Here is a 24,195-nt window from a genome sequence, read left to right on the forward strand (position 1 = left end):
ATAACAAGAGGCAACTGTGGGAGGAGACCAGGGGGAGACCAGGGGGAGACTGCTGTTAACTCAGGCTGGGGGGGGGGGGGGGGTCGTGCCAAAGTTGAGAGGTCACCGCCGCATTGTCGCGCTGCCAGTCAGAAGTGTATTTAAAAGCCTGCAGGGGAGCATTCATCTCATTTGGCTAAATAAACCCCTTCCAGCGCGTCCTTTTGTGTCCCAAACAGTGAAGAAGGGGGCCAATTACACCCTCCAGTCTCTGCATTTGGTTACTTGTGAGACTCGGCTTGGCCCACTAAGTGTTCGTTCCTTCATTTGAAGTGGGGGGAGTCACATAATTGATGATAATTATGGGCTGTAATAATGCGGTTGCTTCTTTGGAAAAGTGATTTGTGGATAAAGATGTATAAAGCCTTAAAGACGCTGTTGTTAAAATGATAATGCTATGGGAACCAAAGTGAGAACTACTTGAATATTTACAGCCATGCATAAAGAGATTCAGAGATTCTGTTTTAAACATTTTTTTTTAAACACTAACATGTTTACTTTGCTCCATCAAAAGCAATGTCCAAACATCTACACATGCACATATATGTGTACGGATATACAGTATGTACATTTGTGTACGGATATATATGTATAACTTTTTGTATTTGTGTATGGACTTTGTATAACTTTGCCTGTTGAAAAGAAAAAGCTTTACATTTTAAAACCGACGAAGCTTCCTCCTGCATCCTCCTTGTTACTGTAGGTTTACCAGGGGAGAGAAGACAAACCCTTCACACTCTACACACTATTGTGTTGCACCCCCCCCCCCCCCCCCCACAAAAAAAAAAAAAAAAAAAAAAACTGATGCCCTATGACCTCTGTCAATCTGGCTCTCTTAATCTTAATTGAATCGGGCCTGTGTGAGACGCTGACACTGAGGGATCACTCCGCTCCACGCCGGGAGGCCCAGAGAGAGCGTGAGAGGGTGAGAGTAGCCTGGAGGAAGTTGCTCTGTTCTCTCCCGTCACACCCTCTCTCTGGCCCCCTCTCATCCGTCATGTCTGTCTGCCTCCAGACCTGCAGACAAGACACACTCTGCTAAACTGCTAAATGCTCTCACCAGGCCCGCCACTGCTACCCTCCATTTAAGAACCAGCAGATTTCCTCTGCTGGACAAACAACACCAACAACAACAACAACAACAAAACAATCATCCAGGCCATTTTTTCCAGTAGTGCCATTTTAAAATAAGTTATTACTAGTGGTCCTCATGCTTGTGTGGTGTCTGAGTCCAGTTCTCTGGGGGCTGGAGAGGGTCTGGTGTGGGCAGGAGAGGGTCTGGTGTGTGGACATCTCTGGGGCTGGAGAGGGTCTGGTGTGGGGATGCGTCTGCGGGGCTGAGAGGGTCTGGTGTGCGGACATCTCTGGGGCTGAGAGGGTCTGGTGTGCGGACATCTCTGGGGCTGAGAGGGTCTGGTGTGCGGACATCTCTGGGGCTGAGAGGGTCTGGTGTGCGGACATCTCTGGGGCTGAGAGGGTCTGGTGTGCGGACATCTCTGGGGCTGAGAGGGTCTGGTGTGCGGACATCTCTGGGGCTGGAGAGGGTCTGGTGTGCGGACATCTCTGGAGGGCTGGAGAGGGTCTGGTGTGGGGATGCGTCTGCGGGGCTGAGAGGGTCTGGTGTGCGGACATCTCTGGGGCTGGAGAGGGTCTGGTGTTGGGACGCCTCTCTGGGGGATGGAGAGGGTCTGGTGTGTGGACAACTCTGGGGCTGGAGAGGGTCTGGTGTGCGGACATCTCTGGGGCTGGAGAGGGTCTGGTGTGCGGACATCTCTGGAGGGCTGGAGAGGGTCTGGTGTTGGGACGCCTCTCTGGGGGATGGAGAGGGTCTGGTGTGGGGACATCTCTGGAGGGCTGGAGAGGGGCTGGTGTGCAGACATCTCTGGAGGGCTGGAGAGGGTCTGGTGGGTCTGGTGTTGGGACATCTCTGGAGGGCTGGAGAGGGGCTGGTGTGCAGACATCTCTGGGGGGCAGGAGAGGGCCTGGTGTGGGGACATCTCTGGGGCTGAGAGGGCCTGGTGTGGGGACATCTCTGGGGCTGAGAGGGCCTGGTGTGGGGACATCTCTGGGGCTGAGAGGGCCTGGTGTGGTGACATCTCTGGGGCTGAGAGGGCCTGGTGTGGGGACATCTCTGGGGCTGAGAGGGCCTGGTGTGGGGACATCTCTGGGGCTGGAGAGGTGGGTCTGGTGTGTGGATGCCTCTCTGGGGGTGGAGAGGGTCTGGTGTGTGGACATCTCTGGGGCTGGAGAGGAGGGCCTGGTGTTAGGATGCGTCTGGGGGGTGGAGAGGGTCTGGTGTGGGGATGCGTCTGGGGGGGCTGGAGAGGGCCTGGTGTGCGGACATCTCTGGGGGGTGGAGAGGGTCTGGTGTGTGGACATCTCTGGGGGGTGGAGAGGGTCTGGTGTGTGGACGCGTCTGGGGGGGGGGGGTGGAGGGGGTGGAGAGGGCCTGGTGTGGGACGCGTCTGGAGGGCTGGAGAGGTGGGTCTGGTGTGTGGACGCCTCTGGCCTTGCACCTGGCCTGGCTGAACCCCCTAGAAAGGAGCCTGGAAGTCAAGCCTGTTTAGAGTGAGAGCGCCTAACCCTATAACCTCTCTCCATGCCACATATATTAATCACTGCCATTCACAACTCTATTTCCCTTTTTAACCCTTGAGCTGCTGACTGCTATTTTCCCTTTTTTCTCCAAAACTGGTAAGACATTGATGCAGTGGAGCGCAGGCCAGGCATCAGTTCATCTGAGCACATTAATCACAGCAGTCTTATCGGCCCCTGCACAAGTGTGAGTACGTACGTACGTTTGATTCATGCCACAGATAAACCAGAGAGGGATTCATCATGACTTCCTCACTGCCTGAGAGCGGGAGTCTGTGGAAGGGGTCGGGTCTGGGCTCCTTAGATTTACAGTTTTTCTCGATTGCTAACACACATTTTTTTAAAGCATGCCTCGTTTCCTCAAAACTCTAAACACAAATCCCAAAACCACTCACACAAAATGCAAAACCCTTTATATATCCTGCAAAAGGCAACTTATAGTTTAGCAGAATTGGTTTAGGGAGTTGGCACATGAGTTACAGGTTGTGGTCATTGTGCCATAAGTTCCAGTTTTTGAATGTAATCAATCGAGAAAAACTGTAAGGACCTTTTGAAAGGATGATGTGAGAAGAACTCAGATTTTTGGTGCATAAGAGATTGAATGATGTTTAAAACTAACACTTTTAGCAGCAGCAGCAACTAATATATCTTATCTTCACTCAGAGAAAGTAAGCCCGTGCTGAGAAAGTCTCCCAAAAAAATCTCACTGATTCTACATTTACATTTAGTCATTTAGCAGACGCTTTTATCCAAAGCGACTTACATATGTGCGACCTACAATGTATACACATTTTACATTTTACACTGATGGCACACTGCACATCAGGAGCAATTAGGGGTTCAGTGTCTTGCTCAAGGACGCTTCGACAGGGAATCGAACTAGCAACCTTCTGATTAATAAACGACTTCTTTACCTCCTGTACCACTGTCGCCCCACTGTCTCGTGTATGGAATGGGATTGAAAAAGTGACAAATAAGAATTCATATGAGATGGATATGAAATATAGCATTACCATTCTCCTCCATTCTCCTCCATGTAAGCGATCAGTTAAAGCACAAGCAATGAGCTTTTGATTGGTGTGTGCATGTCCACCCCTCTCCTTCAGTGGCTCAATCTAGGGCAACACACCTCTCTCTCGTACCTCTTAATCACTTTTCAAATGTGATTGATCTGCTGCTGCTGCTACCTAGATAAACTCATTGTTTCTCTTTCTCAGATGTGTTTGCTTTGTGTGCAGTGTTAAAGGTTGTTGGGAAATACAAACATGTCACTGAAAAGCACTCACACCACGGACCTTTTGTGGACAATCAAAACAATGCATAGAGGGCCGTGATGTATTAGTGTTGTTTGGATATTTCACAAACTGCACAAAAAGCTCCATTGTTCTTTAATGGACTTACTATCTAGGTGACATAACAGGGCGCAAACACGTGTTCATTTATTGTGTTTTACGCAAACAGAACTTTTCTGTCTGAGTTTTTACACGTGTGAGAAGTGGATCTTGCACTAAGGGGGTTTCAGGCTCTGGGCTCTGTAAAGCGCCTAGAGACAATTGTATTGTTATGGCGCTATATAAATAAAATTGAATTGAATTGAATTGAATTGAATTGAATCTTGTATGTTTTAGTTCAGCACAGTATACAAGTAAGGAGAAAAATAGGAAGAAATTAGAGTTAAAGAGAGGTAGTTATTCAAAACGGTTCACAACTCTTATCACATTACAGTGATTCCTGTGAGTAATTCTGAATATGAATATACATATTACCTGCATTCTTAAATGAAACAATCTAAATATTGTGCTCCTTCTGTTTTGTCTGTGCCAAATTCTGTTTACTGTGTCGTTTTATTAATATTTGTTTTACCAGTTCTTCTAATAATTACATATTCCTTGTTTTACCAGTTCTTCTTATAATTACATATCCCTTGTGTAACAGTTCTTCTAATAATTACATATTCCTTGTGTAAACAGTTCTTCTAATAATTACATATTCCTTGTGTAACAGTTCTTCTTATAATTGCATATCCCTTGTGTTAACAGTTCTTCTTATAATGACATATTCCTTGTGTAACAGTTCTTCTAATAATTACATATCCCTTGTGTTACCAGTTCTTCTTATAATTACATATCCCTTGTGTAACAGTTCTTCTTATAATTACATATCCCTTGTGTAACCAGATTTCTTGTTGTTGCTCTGCTTCTATAACTTGTTGACTCTAGCCGATTCTATTCCTATTTAAGCAATGTTCAGGGAATGATGAAAATGAACAACAATAATCGATACCTTTTGAAGAGACACACATTGAAATCCTCTTGTGTCAATACACAAACGTGCTGCTGAGTGACTCTAAGGTTAGTCCCACTTGAGTTTTTCCTCTCTTTTTTCTTCATGACCCTTGAGAGCGGTGTTCAGCTCAAAAGCAATTACCCCCCAATAAAGCGCTGTCCAAATAGCCCCTGTAATCTAAACCCAGTGACTATTGAGAGCTAGGAATCCTTTAGGGCGAATCACTCTAATAGTGTCCTCTGGAGAGAGAAAGAGTGCAGGCAGGTTAAGCACTGATGTATGTATGGTCCTGTATTGGGTTTCAGTGCACAGACGACGCTGACAGGAGAGGGGTAACTACCAGGGCTCTTCTGTTACAGTAGGCTCCACTCCACACGGAGGATTTAGCCTGTGGAAGGGTTCAGACTGATGCCCAGTGTCTTTATCACTGAAATTGAAACGTGTCACTAACACTAACAGTTAACATAAGTTAAGGTCACAGCTGTTCAAAAGAAGAAAAAAAAACATCTCTTAGCAGACCTATCACAACAAACACAGGAAGTGCTCGATCTAGGATGAGAGGTGTACTCAGTAGGTCAGATATGTGCTACTTTTCTCTCATACTACACATTCATTTATGATACTCATGGCTCAATAACTGATCTTCTGACCCAATACAAATAAGTGCTACAGTGTACCCGCTCAGATTAACATCTATGAAGTTTTCATTGTTCTCTTTCCTGATCATTGTTAATTGTGCTGTATAAGCAAGAAAGAAAAACAACATTGGAAATGCAACATTCAATGCGATCACAAGAGTTATGTAGCCCACCTGCAAATGAACCGATGTAGCTGATGTCCTCTAACTCCAATCGCCACTCATTATAGTAAAAGGGTTGAATGCACAGAAGCCTGCCAGAAGTGGTGAAGAGAAGTAATACAACCAGTGGCGTAACGTAGTAACGACGGGCCGAGGTGCAAGATATTATGACGGGCCCCCCTAGTGAACGCTAAAAAAAAAAAATCGTAGCGTTCCCTACTTCCACAACCGCTAATTCCAATCACCACTCATTATAGTAAAAGGGTTGAATGCACAGAAGCCTGCCTGAAGTGGCGAAGAGAAGTAATAACAACTCCTCAAAGGGAGGTGAGACTTTGACTCTGCTGACACAAGGAATGCCGTTAAACTTGGAAGGAATTCCTGCCTTTTACAATCCAGTTCACCTTTTCACTTCAGTTCAAGATGATTATCACAGGACAAACATTATTATTCCGGTAAAAATATGAAAAAAGGCTACTTTTACCCATTTAAAAAAAAAATCTATGAGGATATACAGTCTGTAATAAATGTCTCTGAAAGATTGTATTTCATTTAGACTACTCAAGACACAATCAAAAACAGCTCCTAGCCCAAACTCACTCCTGGGCCTGACCAGGTGTCCCAGTGGCAGGACGGGAACTCTGCCATAGATCATTCCAGATGATTAGCTCCATCAAGATTAGCTCCATCAGTTTGACAGGAACTCACTCTGACCTTGGCTGTGTCAAAGGTGTCAGTGTTACCAACACAAAATGTCAGGAAATGCAAAATCAGATTATATATTTTTTTTTTCTAAAACATTTTTATCAGTAGACAGAATCTTAGTTTAACTAATTAAGAAATCACATCATGTCTTTGATTACATTGTACAGTGATGAGAAATACAATATGACCTTCTTATATATATATATGATGAGAAATCACTGTACAATATTATCTTCTTATATAATTGGTGCCACTTCTGCTGTACCATTGCTGCAATGTTTACCAAAGTTGTGTGTGTACCGCTCAAAATGTGTGTTAGTTTCTCTGACTGTGTCAGGAATGATACACCGGTGTGTAGAATACCCAGCCCCCACATATGGTCCCAATATCCATGGATGCCAGCGTCACATTGACAACTTCAGCACACCCTCTCTGACCGGAGTTGACTGAGCATTTACTGAAAGGAAGACATGTATTTTTTCAGGGGTGGTGTTCAAAGCCCTATTCATTAACCTCACCACACCAGTGAATCCCCCCCCCCACACACACACCCCAGTCAGAGATGAGTTTCACATCACACACTGCTGAGAAAGAGGCGCAGCCCTTAGAAAGTCACTCTGATATGTGTGTCAGAGAGAGCATGCATGTGAGCATGTATGTGTGAATGTGTGTGTGTGTGTGTGTGTGTGTGTGTGTCTGCGCGCGCGTGCGTGCGTGCGTGTGTGTGTGTGTGTGTGTGTGTGAGCATGTATGTGTGTGTGTGTGTGTCTCTGTTGCTGCTAACATCCAGGTTTTTGTGTTAACACAGTCTCACAGAGCAAGCGATGACTTCATCACTCTAGAGTGTGTCTACATGTCTGCAGACAACTTGCTGAAGTTTTAGAAGTGGACTGCCTCCAAGACTGTTGCCAGACTTCTCCTCTGAAAGCAGCGCTGCTGCCGTATCCTGTTTGAGTCCCTGCCCCCAGTTTGCCCTTCATCTCCGCCTACTGGATTGGTTTATACATTTCAGTTCATACTTCAACTGTTCCCAACTTTGAGGCCAAATTCTCATTGTCATGTCATGTTCAAGTTCATGTCAAGACTACTATGTTTTCGTACCACTCCTAGTAGGAGTAGACAGGATTAAATAGTTTTCATACCACTCAAAATAGAGTAGACAGAATTAAATATAGACCTTCACATGTGTTGTCACGGCAATTTGGATAAACTCACCTGCAAAGAAATATTAATAAATATAGTAAATAGTAAATATTTATAAGTTAACTAAATGATAAAAGTATAAGTGGTTATAGAGTAGACATGTATATGTACAGACTTTACCTCTCTTCCTTACCATCACAGACAATACAAAAATAAACAATGTTAATTATATAAATATAAATATATTATTTAAAGTAATACATATATATATTTATAAAAGAAATACAACAGCTTAAACATTTAAAACGCATGAGCTGGTATGGACATTAAGATAAACATATTACAGTATATTCTTTCCTACATACAGTATAACACACTTGACAGACCATCCTCTCTCCATATACGTAGATTACTGAGGTGGAGAAATGGAAACGACTTTCTGCCAATGATTAGACATCTCTCGATTAGTATCTCTACTTTAAATGTTTGCTTAATATGTGTTCATTCTTTACTGTGATGTCAATACCATCTGTCTCAGTGAGCACATATTGAAATAGATTCCTTCTAATAACAGTACTGTACTTTTTGTACTTTTAGTTATATATAGCCGTTTGTGTCGAGTTTGTCTTGCACTCTCTCTCTCTCTCTCTCTCTACCACACGCCTCTCTCTCTCTCTCTCTCTACCACACGCCTCTCTCTCTCTCTCTCTACCACACGCCTCTCTCTCTCTCTCTCTCTCTACCACACGCCTCTCTCTCTCTCTCTCTCTCATATCCAAAGTCACATGGCAATAAGGCATCACGGGGTGAGGACACTACCTTCAGTTTTAAGAAAGAAAAAAAACATCACCAGATAGGTAACCCTATCCCGAATAATCCATCAGGTGGAAATCTTACACTGAGCTGTGTGTGTGTGTGTGCGTGTGTGTGTGTGTGTGTGGCAACCAGACAGATACAATGAACTCCAATCACCTGCGCCTACAAAAGCCCCTGTCATGGTCTCAACATCAGTGGACAGGACACAGTCAAAATGAGTGAACCCTCACAGCAAGAAGTGTCCAGTAAACTAAACACTAACCTGCAAGATCTCTGTCCTTTGAAACAATCACATTCAATTCCATTGCTGAAGTTCAATTAGACTATCACATGCTGCTGTGTACTATGCTGCTATGTGTACTATGCTATCACAAGCTGCTGTGTGTACTATGCTGCTGTGTGTACTATGCTGCTGTGTGTACTATGCTATCACATGCTGCTGTGTGTACTATGCTGCTATGTGTACTATGCTGCTGTGTGTACTATGCTATCACATGCTGCTATATGTATTATGCTTAAATTGATCAAGTGTTTAGGTTGGACAGGCACATTCCGGTCTGTAGGGCACCAAGCCTCTACTAACAACCTAATTATACAACTCCATGCTTGTGGACTGTGCTATTAGCCAGCATTAGATCTATCTGGCACTAGGCCTTGTGTGAATACAGGACTATAGTATTTGGTCTGCCCCTCAGGTTGTCATATTTGAAAAAAAATAGGCTAAAAGACAGCATTGAGAAATATGTTTTTTTATATTTCAACACATTTTTATTTACATGCCACGTCTGAGGTATCAACTCCACTGAAGTTAAAAGGTGTGATGTCTGCTTCTCCTTTCAGTAAGTACTGATGAGTGCCATGCTGTAGGAGGGTCTACAGCTCCCGGGGAGCCCTCTCAATGGATGCCTCAGTGATAGATAGATAGATAGATAGATAGATAGATAGATAGATAGATGGAAATTTAGGTCATCCAGTAGCTTATACACATATACACTTATACACCTCACCGACATACATACATAAATCACATATACATACACATAGGGAGAAGAACATATATACATACACATAGGGAGAACATTTTCACACAGAGTGTTTCCAGATACAGGCCCTATTGTACAGAGTGCAATGATTTTTTACAGTGTCGGTGTCCAGTGGGGGAGCTTCAGAGGGGCTGGGAGTCCTGAGGGCTGGGGACCAGCTCCATGTTTAGGAGGCCCTGGCTGCCTCAGTGCTTCAGGAGCTTCAGAGGGGTTGGGGACCAGCTCCATGTTTAGGTGGCCCTGGCTGCACCAGTGGGGCTGGGAGTCCTGAGGGCTGGGGGCCAGCTCCATGTTTAGGAGGCCCTGGCTGCTGCATCAGTGGGGAGCTTCAGAGGGGCTGGGAGTCCTGAGGGCTGGAGGCCAGTTCCATGTTTAGGAGGCCCTGGCTGCATCAGAGGGGTTGGGAGTCCTGAGGGCTGGGGGCCAGCTCCATGTTTAGGAGGCCCTGGCTGCCTCAGTGCTTCAGGAGCTTCAGAGGGGCTGGGAGTCCTGAGGGCTGGGGGCCAGCTCCATGTTTAGGAGGCCCTGGCTACGGGAACGAGACAGCAGCAGAGAGGAGAACTGAGGGTACCGCTGGCCTCCTCGCCTTCCTCTCGACCACTTCCCACCTAAGTGAAAGAAACCATGACAACCAGTCACCGTTAAAGACATGGAGATATGAACTTGTGGTTTAGAGACATCTTATGCAGAGAAAATATATGTACATTTACATTTAGTAGACGCTTTTATCCAAAGCGACTTACAAGGTATACACATTTTACATTTTACACTGATGGCACACTGCACATCAGGAGCAATTAGGGGGTTCAGTGTCTTGCTCAAGGACACTTCGACAGGGAATCGAACTAGCAAACCTTCTGATTACTAAACGACTTATCTACCTCCTGTACCACTGTCGCCCCCATATGTATCAATTGCATCACCGTTGTTGCAGGTAGGCTCACCTGACTGGGACCCTGGCTTGTTGAAGACATCAGTGCTCCCGGTCCAATAATGCACCGCCATTTTCCCATGGTAGTCTCGAATGTTGGCCTTGGCACCTAATGCAAACACAAATGGTCTGTTGACACTTCTTATAAATTACACCAAATTAAAATATACAAATGAATACAGGCTAAAAGAAATGCCGAGTAGCGGTTTAAGTGGCTAGTTCGGTTTAAGATACAATGTGGCATTTCTAAGTACTCAACAGCTCAGGACAACGTTCAAAGGGACAGAGCGGCTACTGCTAATTCTTTTCAGAGCTAGTGGGATGCTGAAGTGCTGGTACATTAGATTTTCATCTCTTTTTCATGGTGTGACAGCTGTTCCTTAATTCTATGTGCATTAGGGAGCTCATGCTATCCTGTGCTGGGTTCCCATAGACACACAGCCATTATGTGGCTCATTAAAGACATGAATGAGCTTTTAATGCCACCCACTCTGACTAACAATGCATTGGACACAGACCCGTGATCTATGTAGAGAGAAGTGTTTACACTGGTATCAGATGTACAGCTTAGTGACACCTTATTTCTTTGGGGTACAATAAACCTGATCCTTGAAAAAAAGATCAATAATAATGCAAAACCCAGAGGTCATTCATCCCGTTATCTTGTTAACTTTTACATTTAGCTTATAGCATTGGGATTGTGATGAGCATTTTAGTTGAAATACTAAATTAAAAATGTTAAATATAAATGTTATAACTGTCATTTGTCAATAACACCAGGACAAGGATAGCACAAATACAGAGGTAGACACCCGTCCATGTATAGATACACATACACACACACACACACACACACACACACACACACCCCCAACCACACGCACACACACACGCCCAAATAGTAGAGGGTGTGTTCTTCCTCTCTCATGTTGCAGTAATGACTACCACGAAGACTATGAGAAACACAGTGTTGGTACTTTGAATTAATAAATGTATCCCCGCCATTGTCATGTTTACCACTGGGGAGTCATTAAAAGTAATATAGTCCGAGTTTGTGACGGTTGAGGGACCGGCCCGCCTGTCTGTCCTGTGTCTCTGGCACTGCTAATCACTGGTCTGGGTGAAGCCATATGGACAGGTGCCGGTCAGGGAATGGCTCTTGTACCTGGGTGGGTAATTAAGAGCTGGCTGCCAGGCCACTTGGAGCTCAAACCCCCCCCAACCGCCAAACCCCCCCAACCAAGGGGCCTCTAAGCGGCAGAGAGCCACCAGGGAGACGCGGGGAAGTGGTGGGATATAATTATTTCAGATAAGACGGAATGGATGAGGGGGAAGTGTGCATCTGAAAACAGGGCATCTGTAGAGAGTGGGAGAGCCAGAATGAACAGCCTTTTAGGAAGAAAGGTCAACGGCCGCTGGTTTTAGATGAAGTGTCAGGGGCCTGCGATGCCTTTTCAGAATGAGTGACAACTGAATGCATTTTTATAAATACTTCATTTTCCATTCAGAAATGCAATATTAGCATCTGCCTCCTGTGCAGTCAGCTGGATCTGGACATAGGGCTGTTTTCAGGCTGTCATTTTTTTTTAACTCATGAAAAATACCATTTACTATTTGTACATTTTTAAACTCTGCAATTTTATTGGAATCTGCAATAAAATAAAATAGAATGATAGTGTGGAATATCAAGACATTCACAGTCATCCATTGATTTGGACCTCCCTCTAAACTTGAAATGAAATCGTTCCCCACTACAGGTTAAACCTACACGTTCAAGCACAAAACGTAATCTTACATCAATTATTAAACAAATATAAGCAGCCGTCAGAATCTTGAATGTACTGTGGATCAATTAGATATGAACTGTATTTACAAATACCGGTATATACTTTATTATTTGCATTCTGCACTGGGTCTTCTGTACAGTCGACCAAAACAAGCGTAGTGGTGAGACTAGACTAGGGTATCATTAACCTGCTTCAGTCTCTGTGGAGACACAGGCCGATCTGCCCTTGGGTTTACAATACGACAGCTATTGTCAAATACATTCTATAAATCAAACTAAATGTTGATGGTAATACCCTCTGTAATCTGTGTAATCTAATCTAACCCCAGGATCTGATTTCAAAATTTCAACATTCTGGTTATATTAAGCAATGAGAAAATGTCCAATACAACTGCTGTCTGAAAATAGAAATAGAAATTCACAATACTTACAGCCTGTTTAGGTGAAATTGTTAAGATACTTCATACATTTTTTTTTATAGATATTTAAATATGCAGTTGCACTTACGTTTATCTCTTAAACTATCTATTTGTCAAACTTTGGACAGTACTGTACGGCAAAAGAAATAAGGAATAATCATAGGTATACTTGCAACCTTTAAGACAAAAAAAGGCCAAAGAGAGTTTATGTAGAATATATGTAAAGAATGAACAATTGTTTCCTGTTGAAGCTTTGCTACATAGGAATACAAATACGTGCCTACATGCCCGTGTCTAGATCCAGATGGACTGTATACGGCACAGTGTCAATATATTGAGCCCGTGTCTAGATCCAGATGGACTGTATACGGCACAGTGTCAATATATTGAGCCCGTGTCTAGATCCAGATGGACTGTATACGGCACAGTGTCAATATATTGAGCCCATGTATAGATCCAGATGGACTGTATACGGCACAGTGTAAATATATTGAGCCCATGTATAGATCCAGATGGACTGTATACGGCACAGTGTAAATATATTGAGGCATTCCACTCATTAAATTATAGCTTGTCTGTGGTTATAACTAATTCAACCTGAATGTAATAATAAGTGTTTCAGGTATGATGTGCCAATTGAAGGGGGCACATAGGTTATTATCCTGGGTTATTATAGCTCATGAGTTGTATTGGTAGTGCTGTTCAAATGACATGCAGCATATAGCTGGACTGCAAACTAAAACTGAAGACTACATTACAGTCAAGTGTGCAACACCCTGTTCTCCTCTCTCGACAGTCTGCTGGTAAAACGCCTCATGTTGATGCATCTCAATCTCTAACTAAACATGAAACATCTGGCACACCACTCTGTCATCAGCAACCCACTGCCACGTCGACACACTGGTCAATTAGTCAGCTGTAAGTAGGGTGTGTGTGTGTGTGTGTGTGGGGGGGGGGGTGTGTGCGTGTGTGTGTGTGTGTGTGGGGGGGGGGGGGGGGGTGTGTGCGTGTGTGTGTGTGTGTGTGGGGGGGGGGGGGGGTTGCCAGCTTGGTACTGGCCTGGCACGGCTTCCCTCAACAGAGTGACAGAGTGAAGTTCCCACAGCTCAATCAATTAGGTTGAGACAACACGAGCATCCACTGACAAATGGCTGGGAGATGTCTTTAATTAGCCACATTCAGATGCTTTACAATGAGACGAGTTAACTGTGAAATACCCCTCCAAAACCTGCCTCAATGACACTCACTCTCCACGAGCGTCTGAAACTAATGGAAGCATAAAATGGCAGAGTGTATAAGACTGCATAAAAGTGTTATTTAATTCTTGACACTGAAGGCCATACATTCATCATGCAATGTGCAGTGACCTCTGCATTTCTTTGCTACCTATTTTGAATCTAAAGGCCTATAAACAGCATTTTAATGATAATTATTTGTATTATTATTATTATTATTATTATTATTATTTATAGTAGTATTTATGCATTTTCACTGAAATGTAATAGTCAAAGTCAAAGATAATGTAAGCAATGTTTGCAATCCCTGTTAATTAATGTCAGCCAGAGTAAACCCCTTCTGCTGGTGTTCTTCCCTTCCCTTTAATTCAATGTACAGTGTACACCTCAAATAATGATCAGGCAAGGATAATCGCGAGGCAAGATTGGTTAACATAGACAGGCGGCATTTTATTAGTTGCCAACTACAAAGCCCGGGAGATTCTCAGAGACCTTTTTCTTAGAGCATCTAATTTCCTGATGGCTATCACTATGTAAAACTGGATAATGTAACTATTCCTTAGACAGCAGCTTTAAACACTAGCTGTCAACTTCAACAGCTGCATGCCTTGCGTGTTAAGGCAAATTTAGACATGTCTCTCAGATTTCCTGTGCGCCATAAGTTAATTTTTACAAAGTAGCAGTATTTAGAACGATTTCATTATGGTCTTTCAGTGGTGGGCGCCCCAACGCCTTCTTAAAAATAACAATTTGGTCAGTGAATGAAAAAGTGCAAATTCAAATACAAAAGATAATTTGTAGTTATTAATCTGTAAAAAATGATGTGCAGTTATTACTCTGAAAAAGAAAATTTGTAGTTATTAATCTGTAAAAGAGAATTTGTAGTTATTATTCTGTAGAAGTGAGTTGGCCAAAACTCTAATGCTGCAAATCTACATTAAATGATCTATAAATGCATTCATTCTTGTAATGGATCGTTTTTCTGGTTTGATTCCCCATAAAAATATGCAAAGGTATCAAAGAGAGAGGTTTCTCTCCGTCTTGTTTATAGTAGCATGCCGATTTCTGAGGGGTAAATGTGTAAAAAAACAAATGTTTCTGTCATATAAAATCAACTAAGTCGTGGCTGTGTTCATTGGCAAGCATGTTCTTAATACATAGCCTGCAACATAAGCAACTTCATCTGATCCGATTGTGGATAGATATCGTTCACTAGCACTTACATTTGGATCAACTTGGCTATAGGGTCCCCTCCGCCCCCCCCTCCCCCCCCCCCAGCTCCTCTCTCTCTCTCTCCTGGCTACTCCCTCTGCTCTGTGCAGGAACACAAAGGGGAGTGCATGGGAGCGGGGAGGTTGGCTGTATTTATTTCCACTCACCATATGGAAATTGTGTTGTGCATACACACAGACACACAGTGTCCGGTAACAGTGACCCTGGCAGCCATATGTGTCTTAGAGAATGGCGAGCGAGCGGGCGGGCGCCACGCAGCGAGGCGGCTCCCTAACACACAACATATGGACACCTAATCAGTGCTGGGGGGGGCTTCAGAGGAGACCCCCCACCCAAGTCCACATTCCCTGTGTCCAGCCTGTGAGCGTCTCATGGGAGCGGCTAATGAATTGCTCTATTGACTGATATCTTGGCTTGCCTCATTATAGCTGATGAGTGCGAGAGACACACACACACACACACACAACCACACAGACACACACACACAACCACACAGACACACACACACACAACCACACAGACACACACACACAACCACACAGCCACACACACACACACACACAGACACACACACACAACCACACAGCCACACACACACACACACACAGACACACACACACAACCACACAGCCACACACACACAGGGCGGGTGCTGCTCTGTCTCGGGGGCCCCTCTGTGAGCTTGTGTGGGCCCCCAGAAGGCTCTTTTGTCTGAGGCCTCCTCTGAACACAGGGCTTGTCATCTGTGTGTCTCTTTTTCCTATTTTTTTTTGAACATTGTATTTATTGATTTTTGTTTTGCAACATACAGGTAGTAAAGACATCCCAAATGAAAATACACAGTTGTAAACGTTTCACCCCACTGCCCCCCCCCCCCCCCCTATTTCTTTGAGGAGATCATAGATTTGCAGGGATATATATTTATATATATATAAAAAAAAATAATAATAATAATAATTAAAAAGGGTGACTTCCTTCCTTCGTCTCTTGCTTTTTTCCTCGTGTTGTGGATCATTCATTAATGAGCAGCAGCTTTGTCCAGGCATTGAAAAAGTGACCAAAAGTGGAGCAAGATAAAGTTCCATTTGTGTGGTTGTGCCGACTACTACTACTGCTGCTGCTGACTTACCGTAGTTGTCGATGAGGAGCTGAACGATGTGGGCGTGACCGTGCAGGGCAGCCAAGTGGAGCGCCGTATAACCCTTTTTAGGAGAAAAAAACAGAAAAAAAAACAGAAAAAAGATCAGAGTTCCTCATCTTCCTACATCCATAATACTATCCAGTTACTATACATATACATATACATATACATATACATATACATATACATATACTATACATAGGGGCGACAGTGGTACAGGAGGTAAAGAAGTCGTTTAGTAAGCAGAAGGTTGCTAGTTCGATTCCCTGTCGAAGCGTCCTTGAGCAAGACACTGAACCCCTAATTGCTCCTGATGTGCAGTGTGCCATCAGTGTAAATGTAAAATGTGTATACATTGTAAGTCGCACATATGTAAGTCGCTTTGGATAAAAGCGTCTGCTAAATGTAAATGTATCCAGTTACAGTGCATGTGATCCAATTCAAGACATATAACACAACAGAGAGACAAATACAGGTCAGTTTTGTGCATTAAGTGCTATAGCTAGTTCAGCTAATAGCTGAAGATAAAGGATAGCATGTAAATGGAGCTTCCTGTGGCGTGTCTGTCAATCCTGCTCTGATATTAAAAAAGCAGCTGGGTGTCATTTCACACACCACTGTGCTCAGAGGAACCTTCCGGATTTAGCCTGTTTGTCTGACTGAGACGCCTGCTGTGGGGAACAGTGGTCCTGTCATCTGCAAACATTAGCACTCTCCCCCAAACACACACACACACACACACAGCCACACACACACAACCACACACACACAGCCACACACACACACAACCACACACACACAGCCACACACACACAGACACACACACACACAGCCACACACACACAACCACACACAAACAGACACACACACACACAACCACACAGACAGCCACACACACACACAGACACACACACACAACCACACACAACCACACAGACACAGCCACACACACACACACACACACACACACACACACACACACACACAGACACACAACCACACACACACACACACACAACCACACACACAGACACACAACCACACACACACACAACCACACACAACCACACACACACAGCCACACACACACACAACCACACACACACAGCCACACACACACAGACACACACACACACAGCCACACACACACAACCACACACAAACAGACACACACACACACAACCACACAGACAGCCACACACACACACAGACACACACACACAACCACACACAACCACACAGACACAGCCACACACACACACACACACACACACACACACACACACACAGACACACAACCACACACACACACACACACAACCACACACACAGACACACAACCACACACACACACAACCACACACAACCACACACACACAGCCACACAACCACACACACACACACACACAACCACACACACAGACACACAACCACACACACACACACACACACACACACACACACACACAACCACACAGACACAGCCACACACACACAACCACACAGACACACACACAACCACACACACACAACCACACACACACACATAGCCACACAACCACACACACAGACACAACCACACACAACCACACACAGCCACACACACACAGCCACACACACACACACACACACACACAAAACCACACACAAACAGACACACACACACACAACCACACAGACACACACACACACACACAGACACACACACAACCACACACAACCACACAGACACACACACACAACCACACACCCACACACACACAACCACACACACACACACAACCACACACACACAGCCACACAGACACACACAGACACACACACAACCACACAGACACACACACACAACCACACACAGCCACACACACAGACACACACACACACAACCACACAGACACACAACCACACAGACACAGCCACACACACACACACAACCACTCAGACACAGTTTTCCCCCTCTACTATCTACTGCCTACCATTTTCATCCAGAACAATAAAGCCAATCAAAGGTCACCAACTGACAAGTGTTCATGTAAGAGAGATGATGTGGTCAGGGGCGGTTTTTCCTACAGGCGGTATAGGCGGTCGCCTAGGGCGCCACTCAGAGGGGGGCGCAAAAAACTGCGCCCAGCAAAAAAAATGTTTTTTGCTGGACAGAGTTTTTTTTGCGCCCCCTTCTATATGTCCAACCAATATTTTGACATAAAAAAACATCTAACATTAGGGTAAAATGAGCCAAAAATCGAAAATGGAAGGGGTACGTACGTCCTTGGTGTTGTCAGAACATGCTAGCACAGTGAGGCGTTTGGTTAGAGTGTGTGTGTGTTCAAGACACTTTGAAGAACAAAATAATGAAGAGGTAAAAGCCATCCGGGTCGCAATTTAAGAAGAAACGGAAGGGGTACATAGGCCTATGTCCTTGTATTGGTGTTGTCAGAACTTGCTAGCACAGTGAGGCGTTTGGTTAGAGTGTGTGTGTGTGTTCAAGAAACTTTGAAGAACAAAATAATGAAGAGGCAAAAGCCATCCGGGGCGCAATTTAAGAAGAAAAGGAAGGAAGAAGAAGAGAAACGTGCCAAGGAGAAAGGTAAATCCTTAAATCCTGTTCTAGCCTAGAATGAATTCCAGATAAGAAAACGTTCACGAATGCGTGAATTGCCCCCGGCACTTTAGTGGAGTTAAGAAGAAAAGATGTACCTTATCATTGAAAGTTTTCCTACTCCCTGTCACATAGTTCTTTAAGGATTTTACAGAGGCGAGTATATCAAAAATGATATGTCCATTTATTCTACATTATACAAAAAAAGGGGCGCACATATAAAGCCAATAGCCAGTGCAACAACACTACACATATCTTACTCGTTGCATAGCACACCCATTAAGGAAGCCAAACACGGCAACTTGTCAACAAGTGAGGAATACTGGTAAAAATCCAAGTGTTGTGTCTGTGTGTGTGTCTGTGTGTGTGTGTCTGTGTGTCTGTGTGTCTGTGTGTGTGTGTGTCTGTGTGTGTGTCTGTGTGTGTGTCTGTGTGTGTGTCTGTGTGTGTGTCTGTGTGTGTCTGTGTGTGTGTTCAAATGTACTGGACACATTCTTTATAAAATGACACACAGTAAAACCTGATGGATGTGTGTTCAAATGGATTACATATATATTTATTTCTACTCAGCATGAGGTGAACCCCCCTTCATTCTGAGTGTGCTGGCTATACCGGAGTGAGCGTGTCATGATTTGATCATAGCGGCCCTTCTAGGACTAACTGGGGGTCTCAGAATGACATCACTCTCTGCGTTGACATTTTTTTTTTTTTTTTGAAAGGTCCCAATGTCTTTCATGAGCTCAGCATTGCTTTGAGTTTGGGTATGAGGAGAGCCTAGTGGGTGTGACTGTCCAGGGGGAGAGGAGAGCCTAGTGGGTGTGACTGTCCAGGGGGAGAGGAGAGCCTAGTGGGTGTGACTGTCCAGGGGGAGAGGAGAGCCTAGTGGGTGTGACTGTCCAGGGGGAGAGGAGAGCCTAGTGGGTGAGTGTCCAGGGGGAGAGGAGAGCCTAGTGGGTGTGACTGTCCAGGGGGAGAGGAGAGCCTAGTGGGTGTGTGTCCAGGGGGAGAGTAAGAGTCAAAATGTCTCCCTCGGTTTGATTCTAGCATGGCCAATAAACATAAAGACTACAGAGACCAGGGTGCCGTTTCCCAGTTGTGGTGTCTAAGTGTGTTATGAAGACTCTAAAGACTACAGAGACCAGGGTGCCGTTTCCCAGTTGTGGTGTCTAAGTGTTTTATGAAGACTCTAAAGACTACAGAGACCAGGGTGCCGTTTCCCAGTTGTGGTGTCAAAGTGTGTTATGAAGACTCTAAAGACTACAGAGACCAGGGTGCCGTTTCCGAGTTGTGGTGTCTAGGTGTGTTATGAAGAATCTAAAGACTACAGAGACCAGGATGCCATTTCCTAGTTATGGTGATTTATGATGATTAGTATGATGAGCATCAGTTAGTTTGGAGTGCAGGGGATCACTATTACAAGGAACATAAACAAGAAATACTACGCAAGTGAAAATAAAAAAGTTCCCTGATCAGGATGATTGTAGGCTAGAGGTTACTAAAAAAAGAATGGCTCATTCATTTTAAGACAATGGACCTCATTCTCGAACGCAGTTGAGAAAAAGTTAAGAAGAAATCCTCAGATTTAAATAATTATAATAATAATAAATACGAGAATATTTGTATCATTAACAATTACATTTCACATTTATGGTCATGATTCTACAAGGCATCGTGATGACAAAAATAAATAAAAGCACTACACGAACACTGCAAATGGCAGTGAATAAATAAATAAGCACTAAACTCACCGGTGAAGTTAGGTCTGTGTTTACTGGGCCGGTGCTCGTTTTCCGCTTTGACATGATTTTGATCAGTCTCAAGTTGCTTTCGCGTCGCTTGTGGAGTCTGCACACGCCTCTATCGTTGCATTCCCTTATAAGGAGCTGGCGGGGCGTTTATGTTTGCAAATGCAGGTGTAGAGGAACGTGCGTTCAATTTAAGAATCAGTGCACAGCTAAGAACACTTTGGCGGTTTTAAGAACACATTTCCACGCGTTCATGAATCCGGCGGGGATCTTTCTTAGGGTTGGTCTTACGAAGTTCGTTAGAAGATATATTTAAGAAGAATGTTTGAGAATGAGGTCCAATGTTTTTTCTTCTTATTTAATGAAGCACACAATGTGATGCAACACAGACATTGACAGATTTTTTGGGTCTAAAACATTTAACCTGAAAACTGTGCTTAGGTTACCTAAGAGTGGTGCAGACCAACCTTATTAAAGTATCTCTTAGAGAAAGTATACTTTAGCTACGCACACTCTGGGAGACACCTCAAAAAATGAGGGTACATGTTTAAGGTATATCTTACGAATGACGCAGTGTTAAGAAGGATCTGAGAAAAAGCACCCAGATTACTAAATCAAGGCTTGCTTTACAAAATGGTTGACTCTTCAGATTTACACATGAATGACTGCTTTTTGAGTCATGTATGAGAAAAAACTATGCTATTTTTGTGCTGCAATTGTCCTATATAGGGGTTATAGAAATAGAAAAAAAATATTTCAAAACATCCGTGCACCTGAAAGGTTCTCTGTGTATATTTACAGTAGGAGGTGAGTGTGTGTTGGAGCGGAGGCTTAGTGGAGTGTGTGTGTGTGTGTGTGTGTGTGTGTGTGTGTGTGTGTGTGTGTGTTGGAGGGGAGGCTTAGTGGAGTTTATCATTTCAATGTGCGGGGGACATCTGAGAGTGTCTCCCCCTTTGAATCATTCATAAAACCCTATTTGCTTGACGCTCACTGGTGAAGAGATGGGATTTGTGTGTGTGTGTGTGTGTGTGTGTGTGTGTGTGTGTGTGTGTGTGTGTGTGTGTTCCTCCTGTGTGCCTCAATAAGGCATGCCCTGCAGGAAGACTCTTTCTTTTCTTCCAGTTAAAGGGGGAGGGGGGCACTTTATAGCATGATTCTTCTTCCATAAATGTTTTCCCACCAAATCCATCTTCATTTCACAGGTATATTAGAATATAACTTACCCCCTTTAGACCGACACAGAGAATGTGAAAGAGAGAGACAGACAGACAGAGAGACAGATTTGTCATCAGTCAGTTTCCATGCATGAAAATAGACAGGGGATATTAAAGATAGGGAATAAGGCATACTGTACGTCACAGGAAGGGAAGGGTCAGGAAACCTAATTTCACAGTGATATTAAAGGCAATTGGGCTTTCGAAGGGTTTGTCAGTTTTCTATTCATTTGAAAGGCATAGAGCAATAAGCTGCCCTTTTAATATAAGGGAGACAAATTGAAGTTGGTCTATTTATAGAGTTCTTTGGAGACACATTATGGCAGCGACAAAGTCACAGGTGTAGTACTTACATGCTGTGAGGGGTCAGTCCATGCAGCGCAAGCATCATAAAAGAAGAGAAACCTCAGATCATTTATATATATTCTTTAGAAAGCACATTCATAACCTCTGTCATAAACCTATGAAAAGATGCTGCCTTTTTTAAATATAATGGCATTTAATTTTGAGTGGGTGCTGAGAGCGCAAGTGTGACAGAAGAAGTGTAATTGGTGATAAGTTTGTTATTTTTACACTCCCGTGGAGCAGCTAAACACGCAGGGCTGAGGCGCTCTTTATTTCAATTGAATGTCAACTTGGTGCTTAAATGTCAAGATGAAATTCATTTAGGGCCACGCAGAAGGAGGAGAGGAGGGAGAGAGGGAGAGAGGGAGAGAGGGAGAGAGGGAGCACAGAAGGAGGAGAGAGGGAGAGAGGGAGAGAGGGAGCACATAAGGAGGAGAGAGGGAGAGAGGGAGCGCAGAAGGAGGAGAGGAGGGAGAGAGGGAGAGAGGGAGCACAGAAGGAGGAGAGGAGGGAGAGAGGGAGAGAGGGAGAGAGGGAGCACATAAGGAGGAGAGAGGGAGAGAGGGAGAGAGGGAGAGGAGGAGAGAGGGAGAGAGGCAGCACAGAAGGAGGAGAGAGGGAGAGAGGGAGCACAGAAGGAGGAGAGGAGGGAGAGAGGGAGAGAGGGAGCACAGAAGGAGGAGAGCGAGAGATAGAGAGGGGGAGAGAGAGGGAGAGAGGGAGAACAGAAGGAGGAAAGAGGGAGGGAGAGAGGGAGAGAGGGAGCACAGAAGGAGGAGAGCGAGAGATAGAGAGGGGGAGAGAGAGGGAGGGAGAGAGGGAGCACAGAAGGAGGAGAGGAGGGAGAGAGGGAGAGAGGGAGAGAAGGAGGAGAGGAGGGAGAGAGGGAAAGAGGGAGCACAGAAGGAGGAGAGGAGGGAGAGAGGGAGAGAGGGAGCACATAAGGAGGAGAGAGGGAGAGAGGGAGAACATAAGGAGGAGAGGAGGGAGAGAGGGAGAGAGGGAGAGAGGGAGGGAGAGAGGGAGAGAGGGAGCACAGAAGGAGGAGAGAGGGAGAGAGGGAGCACATAAGGAGAAGAGAGGGAGATAGAGAGAGGGAGAGAGGGAGAGAGAGAGCACAGAAGGAGGAGAGGAGGGAGAGAGGGAGCACAGAGGGAGGAGAGAGGGAGAGAGGGAGAGAGGGAGAGAGGGAGGGAGCACAGAAGGAGGAGAGGAGGGAGAGAGGGAGAGAGGGAGAGAGGGAGAGAGGGAGCACAGAAGGAGGAGAGAGGGAGAGAGGGAGAGAGGGAGAGAGGGAGAGAGGGAGCACAGAAGGAGGAGAGAGGGAGATAGAGAGAGGGAGAGAGGGAAAGAGGGAGAGAGGGAGCACAGAAGGAGGAGAGGAGGGAGAGAGGGGAGAGAGGGAGCACAGAAGGAGAGGAGGGAGAGAGGGAGAGAGGGAGCACATAAGGAGAAGAGAGGGAGATAGAGAGAGGGAGAGAGGGAGCACAGAAGGAGGAGAGAGGGAGAGAGGAGAGAGGGAGCACAGAAGGAGGAGAGGAGGGAGAGAGGGAGAGAGGGAGCACATAAGGAGAAGAGAGGGAGATAGAGAGAGGGAGAGAGGGAGGAGAGAGGGAGAGAGGGAGAGAAGGAGGAGAGAGGGAGAGAGGGAGAGAGGGAGCACAGAAGGAGGAGAGAGGGAGAGAGGGAGAGAGGGAGAGAGGGAGCACAGAAGGAGGAGAGAGGGAGAGAGGGAGAGAGGGAGAGAGGGAGCACAGAAGGAGGAGAGAGGGAGAGAGGGAGAGAGGGAGAGAGGGAGCACAGAAGGAGGAGAGAGGGAGAGAGGGAGAGAGGGAGCACAGAGGGCGTCCCCATGCAGACCCACTGAGGGCCCCTCAGCCCCTCATGACGCGGTGTGGATTATTGATTTCAGCCCCCTCATGACGCGGTGTGGATTATTGATTATTTAATTCCCGTTCCATTCAGCAGAGGCCCCATTACCTCCATAACGATTAGAGACGGAGTTAATGATGTAATTATGAAGCCACTGGCAGACTGACATGTGTGGCTGCCTGCCTGCCTGCCTGCCGCTGCTTGTGGTGGGCTTGTGCATTATCTCTAGTGTGCACCACACAGACAGAG

At 45.0% G+C, this 24,195-nt stretch overlaps 1 protein-coding gene across 1 annotated transcript in view; it reads right to left on the minus strand.

The window, feature by feature from the left end:
- Positions 1-9,468: 9,468 nt before the first annotated feature.
- Positions 9,469-24,195, minus strand: part of LOC105908727 (ankyrin repeat domain-containing protein SOWAHC) — a 35,013-nt gene continuing 20,286 nt past the window's right edge. Inside the window, exons 5-7 of the mRNA XM_031563964.1 lie at positions 16,160-16,232; positions 10,371-10,466; positions 9,469-10,034 (exon numbers count right to left, since the gene is read on the minus strand). Of these exons, the coding sequence (XP_031419824.1) occupies positions 9,898-10,034; positions 10,371-10,466; positions 16,160-16,232 (306 nt within the window). The 3' untranslated portion in view covers positions 9,469-9,897. The remainder of the gene's footprint in view (positions 10,035-10,370; positions 10,467-16,159; positions 16,233-24,195) is intronic.

Source organism: Clupea harengus, chromosome 3 (genome assembly GCF_900700415.2).
Source record: "Clupea harengus chromosome 3, Ch_v2.0.2, whole genome shotgun sequence".
Lineage (NCBI taxonomy): Eukaryota > Metazoa > Chordata > Actinopteri > Clupeiformes > Clupeidae > Clupea > Clupea harengus.